Raw genomic sequence first — 18,610 nt, 5'->3', positions numbered from 1 at the left:
CACACAAAAAAACACACACACTCACTATCTGGGTCATTCTTGTTGATGTCTTATCCTCCCTTCAGCTCTAAATCCTTCTCATCTTGACAGCAGAGTTTCTCCATTTTCAATTTCCTGTCTGGCATTGTCTTTTCAACGTCCTCTCAGCTGGTAAAGTAGAAATATGTTCCACATTACAATCCAACACTGACCTTAGATCAGCGTATAGTTTCAACTTCATCTGACTCCTTTTCTTGCACCGCAACACAAGGCAATATGCCATCAACACACAAGATGACCTACTTCCTACTTCCTGTCCACAGAGGAAGTCCGCTCCCCGACCGACCTGCAGTTCTACGAGGTGTCTGACGTGAAAATCATCATCACCTGGACCGGCCCTCCCAGCGAGGTGTCGGGTTACCGCGTGACCTTCGCCCCCGTTACCCCCGGTGACACGCCCCAGAGGCCCCTGCAGCTGCCCATGACGGCCAACGCGTACGCAGAGATCACCCACCTGCAGCCCGGAACCCTGTACCGCTTCAACATCTACGCCATCAACGGAGGAGTGGAGAGCGAGCCGCTGACGGGAGAGAGAGCCACCAGTGAGTATACATGTGCAGACACTAACAGCGTGTTGAGGGGATCCGTTTGAGTAAGTCGAGGTGCATCACGTTCTAAGTAGTTACTCTATGTGAGAAGGGTTGGTAGATCAGTGATGCTGAGCAGTCCGACTGCAGTGTCGTTCATTTCAAACCTGCAGATAGACTGAGATTCTCATAGATATACTGTGGTTGTACCCATGTTGTGACCCTACGTGTGTTACCCCTGTCAGAGCCCGACGCCCCCACCAACCTGCGTTTCACTGACATCGGCGAGGACAGTGTGATAGTGATCTGGGAGGCTCCCAGGGCTAGCATCAGCGGCTACCGTCTGTTCCTGAGCGTGGAGGGCTCCAGCCCAACCCAGAAGAGAATCCCCGGCGGGCAGACACAGTTCCCCCTGCGAGGCCTCCGCCCCGACACAGACTACACCGTCAAACTGCACTCTGAGCAGGACAACGTGTTGAGTGAGGAAGTCAATGGCATCTTCACCACCTGTGAGTACTGTAGTCTTCTGTTGAGTACTGTAGTCTTCTGTTGAGTACTGTAGTCTTCTGTTGAGTACTGTAGTCTTCTGTTGAGTACTGTAGTCTTCTGTTGAGGACTGTCGTCTTCTGTTGAGGACTGTAGTCTTCTGTTGAGGACTGTAGTCTTCTGTTGAGGACTGTAGTCTTCTGTTGAGTCTTCTGTTGAGTACTGTAGTCTTCTGTGAGGTCTTCTGTTGAGTACTGTAGTCTTCTGTTGAGTACTGTAGTCTTCTGTTGAGTACTGTAGTCTTCTGTTGAGGACTGTCGTCTTCTGTTGAGGACTGTAGTCTTCTGTTGAGGACTGTAGTCTTCTGTTGAGTACTGTAGTCTTCTGTTGAGGACTGTAGTCTTCTGTTGAGTACTGTAGTCTTCTGTTGAGGACTGTCGTCTTCTGTTGAGGACTGTAGTCTTCTGTTGAGTACTGTAGTCTTCTGTTGAGGACTGTAGTCTTCTGTTGAGGACTGTCGTCTTCTGTTGAGTACTGTAGTCTTCTGTTGAGGACTGTAGTCTTCTGTTGAGTACTGTAGTCTTCTGTTGAGTACTGTAGTCTTCTGTTGAGTACTGTAGTCTTCTGTTGAGTACTGTAGTCTTCTGTTCTGCTGAGCTTGTGGCAAGGTGTTTAAATGGTATTGATCAATTCAACTCCAGATTTGAGTTTATTTGAATTATGAAGCAGAAAAAGGAAAGACACTGATGTTATATTCTCTCCACCCCCCCCCTGTCTCTCTCCACCCCCCTCTGTCTCTCTCCACCCCCTCTGTCTCTCTCCACCCCCTCTGTCTCTCTTCCCCCCCTCTGTCTCTCTCCACCCCCCTGTCTCTCTCCACCCCCTCTGTCTCTCTCCACCCCCTCTGTCTCTCTGTCTCTATCCACCCCTCTGTCTCTCTCTCTCCTCCCCCCCTCTGTCTCTCTCCACCCCCTCTGTCTCTCTCCACCCCACCCCCCTCTGTCTCTCTCCACCCCCCTCTGTCTCTCTCCACCCCCCTCTGTCTCTCCACCCCCCTCCACCCCCCTGTCTCCTCTGTCTCTCTCCACCCCCCCCTCTGTCTCTCTCCACCCCCTCTGTCTCTCTCCACCCCCTCTGTCTCTCTCCACCCCCTCTGTCTCTCTCCACCCCCCCTCTGTCTCTCTCCACCCCCTGTCTCTCTCCACCCACCCTCTCTCTCTCCACCTCCCCATCTCTCTCTTTTTTCTATCTCTCTTTCTCTTTCTCTCTCTCCCTCTTTTGCTGTCTCTCACTCCCCCTCTCTCTCACTCTCTCTCTCCTCCCCTCAGCCCCAAAGATGGGTAATGCCCCTCGCTTCACCACTGATGTGACCGATACCTCCATCATCATCTCCTGGACCCCTGTTAGCAGGTTCAGCTTCAGGCTGTCTGTGAGACCCAGTCAGGGAGGAGAGTCACCCAGGGATGTGACCTCTGACTCAGGAAGTATCTTTGTGTCAGGCCTGACCCCTGGGACTGAGTACACTTACAGTGTACAGCCCATTATCAACGGACGTGACCGCGGCAACCCCATCACTAAAAACGTTGTCACTCGTAAGTAACCAAGAAAGAGAGAGAGACTCCGGTCAACTATTTATTTTATTGAGGTCAGAATGCCTTTTTTCCAAGGAAGACGTGTTGTTGCTGTAGGCATTTTGGGGTAAAAAACAAATCTATATAGATGTTGTACAGTTAGGGAGTAATGAGTTGTTTCAAGGTTTCTGCAGTCAGTTTACTTAAACCATGTAAGGTAGTCTGTGGTTTTTTAAATGTGCCACAGGGTGTTCTTTTACCACGTATAGACTTAGGTGATGTTTCTTCCCCTCCAGAACTGTCTCCCCCCACTGACCTCAGTACGCAGTCCAACGCGGACACGGGTGAGCTGACTGTCCTGTGGGGCGGCGCCAACACTCCAGGTAAATATTGACTCTGCTCCCTCCTACAGCACACGCCACAGACACACTGCCCAAGGCCCAGGAACCAGGACAGGCTCACTGTGGCTCTGGATCACTCTGTCTGGACCTTGTCTTTCCTCAGAACGTTGTGCCAGCAGGAACAAGGCTTCTCTCTGTCTGTGTCTCTGTCTCTCTCTCTCTTTTGAATGGTTACAAGTACTTCCATGAAATCCTGGCAGATCTAGGTTGGTTAACTCCGCTGCTCACTTCCCTGTCTCCTCTGCCCTCCTGTCCCCTCCCCCAACAGACCCTGGCCATGACCCCACTCTCTGAGGTTGTCTCAGGGGGAGATGGGATATGCAAAAAACACATTTCCAATTCACACATGCGTATAATTCGTACTTATACATATATGAAATATAAGCACCCACCAAATTATAATTGTATTATTGTTGTTATTATTGTTATTTCGATGATTATTGTTATTTGGATTGTTGTTGTTATTATTATTATAATTATAATTATTATTACAGACATCACAGGCTACAGAGTGACATGCACCCCGACCAATGGGCAGCGAGGAAACTCCCTGGAGGAGTTAGTCCAGCCGGTCCAGAACCAGTTAATCCTGGAGAACCTGAGTCCAGGAGTGGAGTACAACGTCTCTGTCTACACTGTCAAAGACAACCTGGAGAGTGTCCCTGTGTCCACCACTGTCACCCAAGGTAGGACTGGCTGTCTCACCCAGCTACACACAGCTGATTTCAGATCAGTGGACCTGAGCATGGGCTGAGGTTGAGCTGTGCAGTGTTGAAGGGTTAGACTGATTCTGGATCAGGTAGTGTCTGTTTGCTGTGGAGCTGGTGGTTCTGTTGCTCCAACAGATAGAAAGACACACAAACATATCAACACACACACAGATTCAACACATAAACACAGACACAGAACAAACACACACACACACACACACAGGGATACAAAACATAAACACACACACACACAGACAGATTCAACACACACACACACACACAGGGATACAACACATAAAACACAGATTCAACACATAAACACACACACAGATTCAACACACAGATACACACATTCAATGGTTTTGTCTTCGCTATTGGTTGATTTTAAGGGGAGTGTTTGAATGTGTGTGTGTGTGTGTTCACTATGGTGTGTTGCACACCTCTGTGTGTGTGTGTGTGTGTGTGTGTGTGTGTGTGTGTGTGTGTGTGTGTGTGTGTGTGTGTGTGTGTGTGTGTGTGTGTGTGTGTGTGTGTATTGGATAGCTTTCCTTCTCAATCCGTGGCCAGGAAAGGTTGAAGTACGATTGGATACTTCTGCCACCCCTTCTTATATTCACGGTTCCCAACGCCGATTTATTCCCACGTCACACTCCGGTACACGTTCCATAAAAGTGGTAAACCTGGACAGGCCCAACTTCCCCTAAACGTCCCAGTCTGGCTTCTCTCTGAAGTACGGAATCTCCCTGCCAGCAAAACACACTGTCACGGCTGATCACGCTGAAAGCACTTTTCACTGAAGGATAATTCCTAAAATCACTCTTAATTTCAGTAGAAATCCCCAGTTGTTCATTCTGTATTACCATTGCAGTACATGTTTGTCTTTTGTCCGTTGTGATGCCTCAATTGCACACTGTCCGGCTAACATGGTCATTGGCTGAACTGTAATTATGTTCCATGGCTGTTTGTTTGTAAGATATGCATGGAGAAGGTAGAGCTCTTAATTCATTGAGGATATCAGTTGAATATGCCGGTTGAAAAACCATTTCTGTGAAAACCCATGAGCATCCTTCCCTGTCATTGATCTAGTCGACATAATTCATGGGTCTGATAATCTAACTCTTACCAGCATGGCTACTGTCGTTCTGCTACAGGGTGTTGTGCTGTCTGTCCCACTGTGTTTGGCTCTGCATCACCGGGAACGTTCATTCATCTGCTTTGATTCTGTCTGTCTGCTATGGTTTCTGTGTCTGTATGTCTTATTCTGCCTGCGCCTCGCTCTGCACTCAAACCTCTCAGACGTGCCCAAGCTAAACGACCTGGACTTTGTCGACGTCACCGACACCACTGTGGGCCTGCGCTGGACCGCCCTGGTAAACGTTACCGCCATCACCAGTTACCGGGTAACGGTTATGGCGTCGGGCGAGAGTTTGCCCATCATCATGGATACGGTGGACTCGTCGACGGGCCATTATACGGTGCGCGGGCTGGAGCCCGGTGTGGATTATGACATCAGTGTCACTACGATAACAGAGGAAGGGGAGAGCGAGCCGGCCACACGCAGAACGCAAACCCAGACTGGTGATTTGAACCTTCAACTTTACAAGGGGAGGGGGTCGTTAGACAGGGCGGGTGGGGGGCTATGAGAGAAGCTAAATACTGAATATACTGCCTCACAAACCTTACATACTCACCTTACATACTCACCGTACATACTCACCATGTTGTAGATATATTCTCTGATCATAGCAGTAATGTCATTGTTGATTGCGTCCAGGTTTTTCTTTCATACCTGCCATGCTCTCTAGTGTGTCCTCTCTTGTCTGGTTGACTTGTCCCATCTGGACATGCCACAGAAGGCCTGGAGGTAACTGTGTGGAGCTCCCCTCTCCTTGGCATGCTCTTATAATACTTCTCATTGTAAATACCTGTTGGTTATGCTTTACTTTACAGTCAGCTATACATTACATGGTCAGATGGTAATAACCTGGTCATTACGTGGTCAGATGGTAATAACCTGGTCATTACATGGTCAGATGGTAATAACCTGGTCATTACATGGTCAGATGGTAATAACCTGGTCATTATGTGGTTAGATGGTAATAACCTGGTCATTACGTGGTCAGATGGTAATAACCTGGTCATTACATGGTCAGATGGTAATAACCTGGTCATTACATGGTCAGATGGTAATAACCTGGTCATTACATGGTCAGATGGTGATAACCTGGTCATTACATGGTCAGATGGTGATAACCTGGTCATTACGTGGTCAGATGGTGATAACCTGGTCATTACGTGCTCAGATGGTAATAACCTGGTCATTACGTGGTTAGATGGTAATAACCTGGTCATTACATGGTCAGATGGTAATAACCTGGTCATTACGTGGTTAGATGGTAATAACCTGGTCATTACATGGTCAGATGGTAATAACCTGGTCATTACGTGCTCAGATGGTAATAACCTGGTTATTACATGGTCAGATGATAATAACCTGGACATTGCATGTTAAAATTGTCATAAAATAATGAATCATTATCAAATACTTTAATTTTGGTCTTCTTGGGAATAGAAGCAATCTATTAAAGGTTAAAGGTATCTATTGTTACCACATAATTTCCTAGTTAGTATCCTAATTATCTCCCCTCTCCCACCCAGCCGTCCCCGCCCCCACCAACCTGAACTTCGGAGGGGTGGGCCCCGATCACATGAGGGTCAGCTGGACCGTCCCCAACGTCCCCACGCCCAGTGACATCACACGCTTCGTCATCCGCTATCACCCCAGCAGCAACGACGACGATGTCAAGGAGCTCAACGTGGGCGGAGCCACCAACACCTTCCTGCTGCAGAGTGAGTGACATCATCATGACCTATGACCTACCCCTGAACTAAATAGAACAGTACTATTACCATTGTATGTATTGTGTCATAAACCTCACTGGTTCATGCAGTGTATTGTGGCGTCGGACTAACTATGAGGTAACGAACGTGTGTTTTCCTGTCCATCTCTCCTCCAGACCTGCTGCCCAACACAGAGTACAGGGTGAGCGTGGTGTGTGTTTACGAGGAGAGAGAAAGCGCACCAGTCACTGGCACTCAGAGAACAAGTGAGTATGGACAGACACAGGACAGTTTGTCAGGATAAATGGATTCAAAAGAGACATAAATGCACATGTAGTTTTGCACTAATAGTAAGTGATATGTATGCCTACAGGATGTAGTAAGTGATATGTATGCCTACAGGATGTAGTAAGTGATATGTATGCCTACAGGATGTAGTAAGTGATATGTATGCCTACAGGATGTAGTAAGTGATATGTATGCCTACAGGATGTAGTAAGTGATATGTATGCCTACAGGATGTAGTAAGTGATATGTATGCCTACAGGATGTAGTAAGTGATATGTATGCCTACAGGATGTAGTAAGTGATATGTGTATGCCTACAGGATGTAGTAAGTGATATGCCTACAGGATGTAGTAGGTGATATGTATGCCTACAGGATGTAGTAAGTGATATGTATGCCTACAGGATGTAGTAAGTGATATGTATGCCTACAGGATGTAGTAAGTGATATGTATGCCTACGGGATGTAGTAAGTGATATGTATGCATACAGGATGTGATATGTATGCCTACAGGATGTAGTAAGTGATATGTATGCCTACAGGATGTAGTATGTATGCCTACAGGATGTATGTGTATGCCTACAGGATGTAAGTGTGTATGCCTACAGGATGAGTAAGTGTGTATGCCTACAGGATGTAGTAAGTGATATGTATGCCTACAGGATGTAGTAAGTGATATGTATGCCTACAGGATGTAGTAAGTGATATGTATGCCTACAGGATGTAGTAAGTGATATGTATGCATACAGGATGTGATATGTATGCCTACAGGATGTAGTAAGTGATATGTATGCCTACAGGATGTAGTAAGCGATGTGTATGCCTACAGGATGTAGTAAGCGATGTGTATGCCTACAGGATGTAGTAAGTGATATGTATGCCTACAGGATGTAGTAAGTGATATGTATGCCTACAGGATGTAGTAAGTGATATGTATGCCTACAGCGTGTGTATCATGTAGATCATGGCTGTGTGTCTCTGTTCTCCTCCGTAGCCCTGGACTCTCCCACTGGCCTGGACTTTGCTGACGTCCTGACCAACTCCTTCACCATCCACTGGCTGGCCCCCGGCGCCGTGATCACCGGCTACCGTATCCATTACCAGATGACCAGTGGAGGCAGGGCCAAGGACGAGAGACTGCCCCCGACCAGGAGCCACTTCACCCTGACTGGCCTGGCTCCCGAGACAGAGTACAGTGTTGAGGTCTACGCTGTCAGCGGGAACCAGGAGAGTCTGCCTCTCACTGGCACTCAGGCTACTAGTGAGTAGTATTGACTGGTTTCATTTTTTAATGAACCTTTATTTAACTAGGCAAGTCAGTTAAGGAAAAATCTTATTTACAATGACGGCCAACCCGGCCAAACCCTAACCCAGACGATGCTGAGTCAGTTGTGCGCCGCCCTATCGGACTCCCAATCACAGCCGGTTGTGATACAGCCTCATGTCTCTGTCTTTATCTGTTATCGTTCTATGCTTTCAGTCTCTCTCTCTGTCTGTCTGTCTGTCGCTCTCTGTCTGTCTTTCTCACTCACTCTCTCTCTCTTGCTCTCTCACTCTCTGTCGGTCTGTCTCTGTCTGTCTCGCTCGCTCGCTCTCTGTCTGTCTCTCTCTTTCTCTGTCTCTTTCTGTCTCGCTCTGTCTCTCTCTCTGTTTCGCTCTGCCTCTCTCTCTGTCTCTCTCTCGCTCTCTGTCGGTCTGTCTGTCTCTCTGTCTGTCTGTCTGTCTCGCTCGCTCTCTGTCTGCCTTTCTGTCAAGCTCTCTTGCTCTCTGTCTGTCTCTCTTTGTCTGTCTGTCTCTCTCGCTCTGTCTGTCTCTCTCCCTCCTCCTCTTCATCCTCCCTTCTCTTTGTTCTTTCTAATCTGTCTAGTCTTATTTCCTGATCTCCTCTCTCCACTAGTCTCTGACGCCCCCACCGACCTGGAAGTGACCTCAACCAGCCCCACCAGCATCACCATCCGCTGGGACGCCCCCTCTGTCACCGTGAGGTACTACAGGATCACCCACGGAGAGACAGGTGGAGAAAGCCCTGCTAAGGAGTTCACTGTCCCCGGCTCCCAGTCCGAGGCCACCATCTCTAACCTGAACCCAGGGACAGACTACACCATCACCGTCTACGCTGTGACAGGGAGAGGGGACAGCCCGGCCTCCAGCACACCCATCTACATCAGTCACAAGACTGGTACGGGGCTGATGGTTTAATACACCTTTATTACATCAACATGTTGGTCATTTAGCAGACACAATTATCCAGAGAGACTTACAGGAGCAGTTTGGATTAAGTGTCATGCTCATATTAATTACACGTGATCAACTACATATTTATAGACATGTTCATGTCTGGGACAGGACAGGCTCTGATCTGGTGTCGCCATCTAGTGTCCATTATTACAATTACAGATTTCACATGTATTTGGTTATCTGGAAATGATGCCTTGATCTACCAGTAGAGAGGAATGATCAGAGGAAGAAAACAGTTTTAGATTCATGTGTAGATCATTTGTAATCCTCCCATATCACCCTCTTTCACTCCCTCCCCCCTCTCTCCCTCCCTCCGTAGACGTGGAGGGCCCCACCAACATGGACGTGACAGATGTGAAGGACAACACCATCACAGTGCGCTGGTCCGCGGCCCAGGGCCCCATCAAGGGCTACAGGGTCACCAGCGTCCCCAAGAATGGACAGGGCCCCTCTTTCTCTGAGGTGGTGGCCCCTGGTAAGACCTGCCCCTGCTCTCTCCCCTGCCCTCTGCCCGTCTGTGATCATATGTACGGCAGACATTTTGTGACTGTGTTGTGAGACATTGATAAAAAGGAGCTTTAGCCTCTATTGTTCTACAGCTATACTCCTGTGCTCAACCTATCTCTCTCTCTCTCTCTCTCTCTCTCTCTCTCTGTCTCTCTCTCTTTCTCTTGCCGTGGATCTAGATCAGACTGAGATTACGTTTACTGGCTTGATGCCCACGGTGGAGTACGTTCTGAGTGTGACCGCTCTGGGAACTGATGGAGAACCTTCCACACCTCTGGTAGAGAACGCCATCACAGGTGTGTGTGTGTGTGTGTGTGTACATGCGTGTATGCATGCATTCAGATTGTAAAAGATTTAAAACATTGATCTGTCATGATAACAGAGGACAGAAATGTTCAAATGTATGTTATTCTGATGTTCCCTTCTTTCTGGCCTTCATTCCCCCCCCCCCATTTCCTTGCAGCAATGGACCGTCCCAAGGCCCTGTCCTTCTCTGAGGTGGACTCCACCTCCCTGAGGATCACATGGGACAGTCCGGACGGCACAGTGACATCATACCGCGTGATGTACTCCAGCCCTGAGGAGGGCGAGAGAGAGCTGCGCCCGGCGCCCAGAGGGACAGACGATACCGTGGTGCTGAGGAATCTCCGCCCTGGCACAGAGTACACTGTTAAGGTCATCGCTCTGCACGGACGCACCCCCAGCACCCCACTGGTGGGCACACAGGCCACAGGTAGGAGATACCAGACACACACACACATACAGACACGCACACACACACGCAAATAGTTAATGTCCATCTCTACCCCCAGCTATCCCTGCTCCCACCAATCTGGACATCTCTGAGGTTGGTGACACCTCCTTCATTGTCTCGTGGCGCTCCCCCAGCTCCGGGCTGTCTGGGTACCGTGTGGTTGTGAACCCCAAGAACAACAATGGACCCACCAAGGAGATGACCATCGCCCCAGACACCACGCGCGCCGTGGTCCCAGGACTCATGGTAAATAACAGACCAGTATTCTGAATGTGTCATAACTGTGTTCTAGATAAAGGTGTCTGTTAAAGGTCTAAATTCAGGTCATGTATTGTCACTGTATTTATGTGTCTGTCAACGTGTGTTACCTGTGTAGGTGGCCACTCTGTACACAGTGCACGTTTACGCCCTGAAGAACTCTGTGACCAGCCGACCCCTGGAGGGAGAGGTCACCACGCTGGACAGTAAGCAGCTTTCACAGAGTTTTAACTCTACTCGCCCACTGGTTTACTCACTGTAAACTCACCCTCTCTTTCTCCCTCTTCCTTCCTCTCTCTCTCCCAGACATCAGTCCTCCTCGGCGTGTGCGTATCTCTGACGTGAAGGACTCGGCCATCACGCTGACCTGGCGTGCTAAGGTTGAGACCATCACCGGGTACCTCATCGAAGCCCAGCCCCTCGGCGGCAGCCGCCCCGCCATCAAGAAGACAATCCCCGGAGAGCAGCGCACCTACACCATCACTGGTACTGTACAGTAGACTACATTACCCAGCTATCACCACTCTCATCTACCGTCAACTACATTACCCACCCATCACCACTCTCATCTACAGTAGACTACATCACACAACTTTCACCACTCTCATCTATAAATGAACTGCATTACCTATTATCGCCAAATCTACATTCAGCTACATTATCCATCCTCACTTTCACCTAAACTATCATCATTATAGTAAACCCATGCACATAACCCATGCACTGAAAGTGTGTTGTGTTTGATGTCCTTTAGGTCTGGAGCCAGGCACCTCCTACACTATCCACATCTACACCATCAACGGCGATGCACGCAGCGCCCCCTTCACCCTCACGGCCACCACAGCCAAACCAGTGGTGCATTCCCCCACCAACCTCCAGTTCACCTCCCTGACTCCCAACTCCATCTCCTTCAGCTGGGAACCCCCCGCCACGCGCATCACAGGATATTACATTACCTACGAGGAGGCAGGCAGGGCGCAGCCCCGTGAGCTTACCCCCCGCCCCCACGCTGGCCAGAACTACGCCACCATCTCTGGTAAACGTCAAACTCTGCGCTCTCTCTCTCTCTCAAGTTACCCTGCCCTCTTAAACTCCACCCCTTCCTCTTCACCCTCTGAAAGCTCAGGCCTCTCAACACGCCCAGTTTATGGAAAACACCGGAATCGACTCAAATCGACATCTGATTTCCTCCAGCAGAGTTTGATGCTTGATGTTGTTGGATGTTTTCAGGTTTGAGACCAGGTACCGAGTACATCATCAAGATCATCGCTCTTCAGAATGTCCAGAGAAGCACCCCATTGGTGGGCACGGCCAGGACTCGTGAGTACAGCACATACACACACTTTACACATACGTCTACATACACACATGGCCCAAAACCAGATTTTTTTTGTACCTGAATGGTGATGTTACAAAGAAAGGTTTGGGAAGCCTGCATATGTACTTAGCTGCAGTAGAATATTGTAAGAACAGCCTAGCAACTCATAGGCCGAGATGTTAGATTTGGTTTGTAGTCGTGCCAGCATCTGTTACAAACAGCCATGTCTTTTTAAACAATAATACTACTCACTCACTTTGAATACGTTTTGAATAAACAAGCGATTCAAAAGGTATTGACGGCAGTGGCAGGCTTTGGAGTAGATATTTGCCCAAACCACTGATACAGGGTCAGATATTTTTCCACTCCCCTTAATGGTTAAAACTAAAACGGGGGTAGGGTAATCTGATCTTAGATCTGTGCTTGGGGGCAACTTCTACTTCAAGTGCAGTGCTTTGCAGTACTAATTTGTAAGTCGCTCTGGATAAGAGCGTCTGCTAAATGACTTAAATGTAAATGTTAAATGCAGTAGTGGCTCTAGTATGCAGACTTACTGCCACCCCCTGCTGGCGGCGCCATGCTACTGCAGCTCCTCTAACTCCCTACTCCCTCCCTAACTCGCTTGCTTCCTAACCCCTCTCTCCCGGCCAGAACGTGAATCCCTGCTTACACTGCCACTCCCCAACCGCCCCGGAGGCTACGACCACCTGGACGTGCCTGAAGAAAAGGAGAGCCGTGTCCCAACAGTAGTAGGTAACAACGGCCTAGACACCCTGGGGGGCCAGGGCCAGAACGTGGAGTACACTGAGTACAACAACCAGAACCCCCAGACACCCTATGGGAACGGCCAGACACCCTATGGGAATGGCCAGACACCCCTGGTGTTTGTGCCCCTTCCGGACGCGGAGGGGCGCAGGGTGCCGGTGGTGAGCGTGAACGTGCCTGGTGGCTCTCCCTTTGGTTTTCCAGAGAAGGACACAGGAATCCCTCAGGAGGCCCAGACCCAGACCACCATCGCCTGGAAGCCTTACAAGCAGAGTTCAGAGTACCTGGTGTCCTGCAACCCTCTGACACACGTCAACGAGAAGATGTTCCAGGTGAGAGGGCACGGCACACACACACACACATATAAAGACACATCTAAGAGGCACTTTTTTAAAGTGTAATCTTTATTTAACTAGCCAAGTCAGTTAAGAACAAATTCTTATTTATAATGATGGTCTACACCTCTCATTCCCATTCATCTCTCCCAATCTCTCTATCCTTCCATCTCTCTCTCTCCCAATCTCTCTATCCTTCCATCTCTCTCTTTCCTTTTATCTCTCTCTCTCTCTCTCTCCTTCCATCTCTCTCTCTGTCCCTCCTTTCCTCTCCTTCCCTCTCTCTCTCCCTCTCCTTCCTCTCCTTCCCTCCCTCTCTCTCCCTCTCTCCTTCCATCTCCTCTCCTTCCCTCTCCTTCCCTCCATCTCTCTCTCTCTATCCTTCCCTCTCTCTCCATCTCTCTCTCTATCCTTCCCTCTCTCTCCCTCCCTCTCCCTCCATCTCTCTCTCTCTATCCTTCCCTCTCTCTCCCTCCCTCTCCTTCCCTCTCTCTCCCTCCATCTCCCTCCCTCTCCTTCCATCTCCTCTCTCTCCCTCCTGTCTCAGATGCGTCTGCCTGGTACCTCCACCAGTGCCACTCTGATCGGCCTGACCAGTGGAGCCTCCTACAACGTTATCGTAGAGGCCCTGAAGGGGGCACTCAAACACAAGATCCTGGAGGAGATTGTCACCGCCGGCAACACCCGTAAGGAACCAGCAGTGACTATGACAACTGATCTAGGATCAGTACTGAAATTGAACCTATAGAATAGATGGTATGAGTGAATCCTGATGTTGTTTTGAGTCATGCTGTTCCACGGTCAGAAAATATAGTTCAGAAAGTTCATAGATAGGTGTTTACTTACACAGCTTAGCCTGTGATTCTGTGGTGAAATTAACCCCCTCTCTTCCACCTGTAGTGACAGAGGGTTCCACCGGCACAGATAAGGACTCGTGCTACGACACCTTCACAGCGACCTACCATGACGTTGGGACCGAGTGGGAGCGCATGTCTGAGACGGGCTTCAAGCTGTGGTGCAGGTGTCTGGGACTAGGCAGTGGACACTTCCGATGTGACTCCTCTAGTGAGTATTTAACTACCTCCTCAATGCAATTTAAGAAACTTTATTGATCCCTTGCCACCTGACTGGCTGGGTGTAATGGTTGCCATATTGGTTACACCAATCCGATCTGGGGGCTGGGAGACAGTGTCGGATGTTTTGCAACAGGTCTGACCTTTTTTGTTGTTCTCTATATCTCCCCCCTCTCTCGCGCTCCCTGTCCATCAACAGAGTGGTGTCATGATGGAGGTAACAACTACCGTATCGGGGAGAAATGGGAGCGTCAGGAGGAGAAGGGCCCCATGATGAGCTGCACCTGCCTGGGCAACGGGAAGGGAGAGTTCAAGTGTGAACCACGTAAGTAGCACTTTAACATCAGTCACCACCTGCACTTGTTTGGATATTAAAGGAAGAACACAGAACTTCTCTGGCAGCATGTCAGAATACAACACAATACAGTTCCAATGTCTGCCTGTGTGACCTCATCAATGTCTGCCTGTGTGACCTCCTCTATGTCTGCCTGTGTGACCTCATCAATGTCTGCATGTGTGACCTCATCAATGTCTGCATGTGTGACCTCCTCCATGTCTGCCTGTGTGACCTCATCAATGTCTGCCTGTGTGACCTCATCAATGTCTGCCTGTGTGACCTCCTCCATGTCTGCCAGTGTGACCTCATCAATGTCTGTCCGTGTGACCTCCTCCATGTCTGCCTGTGTGACCTCATCAATGTCTGCCTGTGTGACCTCAACAATGTCTGCCTGTGTGACCTCCTCCATGTCTGCCTGTGTGTGATTCCCTCTCCTGCGTGTGTGTTTACAGATGAGTCCACCTGCTATGACGATGGGAAGATGTACCAGATTGGTAACCAGTGGCAGAAAGAATACCTGGGAGCCATCTGTACCTGCACCTGCTACGGAGGACAACAGGTCACTTTTACTGGCAACGGCTATGCTTGTCTTACCGACATTAGTTGAATGCAACTTGGACAAGAGCACCTGCTAAATGACCAACGTGTGTAAATGTAATGCTTGTCCTCCTCTCAGGGCTGGCGTTGTGAGAACTGTCGTAGACCAGGTGCTGAGGTTGACTCTAGTCTGCTGCAGCCCGTCCGATACAGGGACCCCACCAACACACTACGCAAAGTGGTGAGTCATAGACTACGCTCTCAAAAGACAACTGAGAAAATGTGTTGGATTAGAACTTGACATCCCCATGCTGAGGTTGGACCCATACTGACCTCGTGTCTGTCTGTCTCCTTCTGCAGAACATCCAGTGCCCCATCGAATGCCTTCGACCTGAACTACTGGCAGACGCACTGGCAGAAGGACACATCCCCCAGAATCCCCTGGAGTAAAAGATAAATCTCCTCTTCCTTACCCATGGTCTGTCAAGTCTCCCTGAAGAGGAGGTCGCCCTGTCCAGTCAGAGACAGACCTGAACTAACACATCGGAGCCTTACTGATCAGCTTAACCATATCTAACACACCTACATACTGTAGGTCCATGCCTTCCTAGTCTTAAGAGAACCCCCTGCACACTTTCAGGATGTTGGTTAAGTTGTCTGTTGTCATTTCTCTTTGAGACACTTAAAGGTTAAAAGGAACATTCCTTAAAGAGATTCAAATCTTCCCCTGTCCCCGAAGGTATGTGTTTGAAGTGCTTGTTAACAGTTCAGATGTGCTTGTCTTTTACAAATGATACATTTCCAAGACTACCTGTCCAGTATTACCGTTTGTCCTAATCATTTATTATTATTTTTTTACTTCTATAAAATCTAAAACCGTCTGAAATCAAAAGCACTGTTTTGAGAGAATGTTGGTGTAGTTGCCATGTCGACAAGTGTTTGAAATCATTTTGCTTTTTCTGTAGCCTCTGTGCAGACAGGGGTAGCACTGCCTGTGTGATTGACACTGAGTTGTTGTAATTTTGAAACTCTTTAATGCATTTTATTTATCCCTTTAATCACAGCATTGTTGGTGTGAATGTGAGACCTGGGGTGTCGACATTGTTCTGGTTTTATTTTTGTACTAAAAGGTGCCAAAGTTTGATGGAGATTCCCTTGTTTTGATAAAGTTGAAAAGAACCTCATGAATTGCCTTTGTTTCTTGAATAACTGTTTATACATAGATTGATGCACCAGTGTAAATCTACGTAACATAATAAAATAAATCCTCATCAAAATCTGTCAGTATAAACTAGAGATCAGTTGTTTTTGTGTGGGCTGCGTCTGAATCCCTGCAGTGCCTTCAGAATGTATTCATACCACCTGGACTTATTCCTTCAGAATGTATTCATACCCCTGGACTTATTCCTTCAGAATGTATTCATACCACCTGGACTTATTCCTTCAGAATGTATTCATACCCTTGGACTTATTCCTTTAGAATGTATTCATACCCCTGGACTTATTCCTTCAGAATGTATTCATACCCCTGGACTTATTCCTTCAGAATGTATTCATACCCCTGGACTTATTCCTTCAGAATGTATTCATACCCCTGGACTTATTCCTTCAGAATGTATTCATACCCCTGGACTTATTCCTTCAGAATGTATTCATACCACCTGGACTTATTCCTTCAGAATGTATTCATACCCCTGGACTTATTCCTTCAGAATGTATTCATACCCCTGGACTTATTCCTTCAGAATGTATTCATACCACCTGGACTTATTCCTTCAGAATGTATTCATACCCCTGGACTTATTCCTTCAGAATGTATTCATACCACCTGGACTTATTCCTTCAGAATGTATTCATACCCCTGGACTTATTCCTTCAGAATGTATTCATACCCCTGGACTTATTCCTTCAGAATGTATTCATACCACCTGGACTTATTCCTTCAGAATGTATTCATACCCCTGGACTTATTCCTTCAGAATGTATTCATACCCCTGGACTTATTCCTTCAGAATGTAATCATACCCCTGGACTTATTCCTTCAGAATGTATTCATACCCCTGGACTTATTCCTTCAGAATGTATTCATACCCCTGGACTTATTCCTTCAGAATGTAATCATACCCCTGGACTTATTCCTTCAGAATGTAATCATACCCCTGGACTTATTCCTTCAGAATGTATTCATACCCCTGGACTTATTCCTTCAGAATGTAATCATACCCCTGGACTTATTCCTTCAGAATGTATTCATACCCCTGGACTTATTCCTTCAGAATGTATTCATACCCCTGGACTTATTCCTTCAGAATGTATTCATACCCCTGGACTTATTCCTTCAGAATGTATTCATACCCCTGGACTTATTCCTTCAGAATGTATTCATACCCCTGGACTTATTCCTTCAGAATGTATTCATACCCCTGGACTTATTCCTTCAGAATGTATTCATACCCCTGGACTTATTCCTTCAGAATGTATTCATACCCCTGGACTTATTCCTTCAGAATGTATTCATACCCCTGGACTTATTCCTTCAGAATGTATTCATACCACCTGGACTTATTCCTTCAGAATGTATTCATACCCCTGGACTTATTCCTTCAGAATGTATTCATACCCCTGGACTTATTCCTTCAGAATGTATTCATACCCCTGGACTTATTCCTTCAGAATGTATTCATACCCCTGGACTTATTCCTTCAGAATGTATTCATACCCCTGGACTTATTCCTTCAGAATGTATTCATACCCCTGGACTTATTCCTTCAGAATGTATTCATACCCCTGGACTTATTCCTTCAGAATGTATTCATACCCCTGGACTTATTCCTTCAGAATGTATTCATACCCCTGGACTTATTCCTTCAGAATGTATTCATACCCCTGGACTTATTCCTTCAGAATGTATTCATACCCCTGGACTTATTCCTTCAGAATGTATTCATACCCCTGGACTTATTCCTTCAGAATGTATTCATACCCCTGGACTTATTCCTTCAGAATGTATTCATACCCCTGGACTTATTCCTTCAGAATGTATTCATACCACCTGGACTTATTCCTTCAAAGTAAAAACGTTTTTTCTTCACATAAGTATTCACACCCCTGAGTCAATACACAGAATCACCTTTGGCAGCAATTTACAGCTGTAAGTGCTTTCCACACCTGGATTGTAATGACATTTGCACATATTTTTTATTTTTATTCACCAAGCTCTGTCAAGTTGGTTGTTGATCATTGCTAGACAACCATTTACATCTTGAAATAGATCTTCAAGTAGATTTATGTCAAAACTAACTCGATCATTCAGGAACATTCACTGTCTTCTTGGTCAGCAACTCCAGTGTAGACTTGGCCTTGTGTTTTAGGTTAATGTCCTGCTGAAAGATGAATTCATCTCCCAGTGTCTGGTGGAAAGCAGACCACCAGGTTAAGGATTTTCCCTGTGCTTTCGCTCGCGTCTTTATCCTGAAAAACTCCCCAGTCCTTAACAATTACAAGCATAACCAGACCATGATGCAGCCACCACTATGCTTGAAAATATGGAGAGTGGTACTCTGTGTTGGATTTGCCCCAAATATAGCATTTTGTATTCAGGACCAAAAGTTACTGCAGTATTACTGG

General features: G+C 47.5%; 1 protein-coding gene across 2 annotated transcripts in view; it reads left to right on the top strand.

The window, feature by feature from the left end:
• The window catches only part of fn1b (fibronectin 1b), a 31,841-nt gene extending 15,674 nt beyond the window's left edge, over positions 1-16,167 (top strand). Inside the window, exons 18-42 of one of the 2 annotated variants that reach the window (XM_064970396.1) lie at positions 303-581; positions 812-1,075; positions 2,381-2,644; positions 2,920-3,006; positions 3,519-3,710; positions 5,031-5,312; positions 6,393-6,584; positions 6,752-6,841; positions 7,856-8,122; positions 8,759-9,040; positions 9,419-9,574; positions 9,786-9,902; positions 10,070-10,339; positions 10,419-10,606; positions 10,737-10,824; positions 10,925-11,104; positions 11,373-11,654; positions 11,849-11,938; positions 12,588-13,033; positions 13,584-13,722; positions 13,937-14,101; positions 14,309-14,434; positions 14,899-15,005; positions 15,123-15,224; positions 15,344-16,167. In XM_064970396.1, coding sequence (XP_064826468.1) covers positions 303-581; positions 812-1,075; positions 2,381-2,644; positions 2,920-3,006; positions 3,519-3,710; positions 5,031-5,312; positions 6,393-6,584; positions 6,752-6,841; positions 7,856-8,122; positions 8,759-9,040; positions 9,419-9,574; positions 9,786-9,902; positions 10,070-10,339; positions 10,419-10,606; positions 10,737-10,824; positions 10,925-11,104; positions 11,373-11,654; positions 11,849-11,938; positions 12,588-13,033; positions 13,584-13,722; positions 13,937-14,101; positions 14,309-14,434; positions 14,899-15,005; positions 15,123-15,224; positions 15,344-15,433 — 4,745 coding nt within the window. In that variant the 3' untranslated portion in view covers positions 15,434-16,167. The remainder of the gene's footprint in view (positions 1-302; positions 582-811; positions 1,076-2,380; positions 2,645-2,919; positions 3,007-3,518; positions 3,711-5,030; positions 5,313-6,392; positions 6,585-6,751; positions 6,842-7,855; positions 8,123-8,758; positions 9,041-9,418; positions 9,575-9,785; positions 9,903-10,069; positions 10,340-10,418; positions 10,607-10,736; positions 10,825-10,924; positions 11,105-11,372; positions 11,655-11,848; positions 11,939-12,587; positions 13,034-13,583; positions 13,723-13,936; positions 14,102-14,308; positions 14,435-14,898; positions 15,006-15,122; positions 15,225-15,343) is intronic. The other variant, XM_064970397.1, reaches the window with a different exon arrangement.
• The last annotated feature ends 2,443 nt before the right edge of the window (positions 16,168-18,610 follow it).

The sequence above is a fragment of the Oncorhynchus masou genome, chromosome 7 (assembly GCF_036934945.1).
Source record: "Oncorhynchus masou masou isolate Uvic2021 chromosome 7, UVic_Omas_1.1, whole genome shotgun sequence".
Taxonomy (NCBI): domain Eukaryota; kingdom Metazoa; phylum Chordata; class Actinopteri; order Salmoniformes; family Salmonidae; genus Oncorhynchus; species Oncorhynchus masou.
Note: the sequence above shows the minus strand (reverse complement) of the source record. Positions and strands in the feature narration are given on the sequence as shown.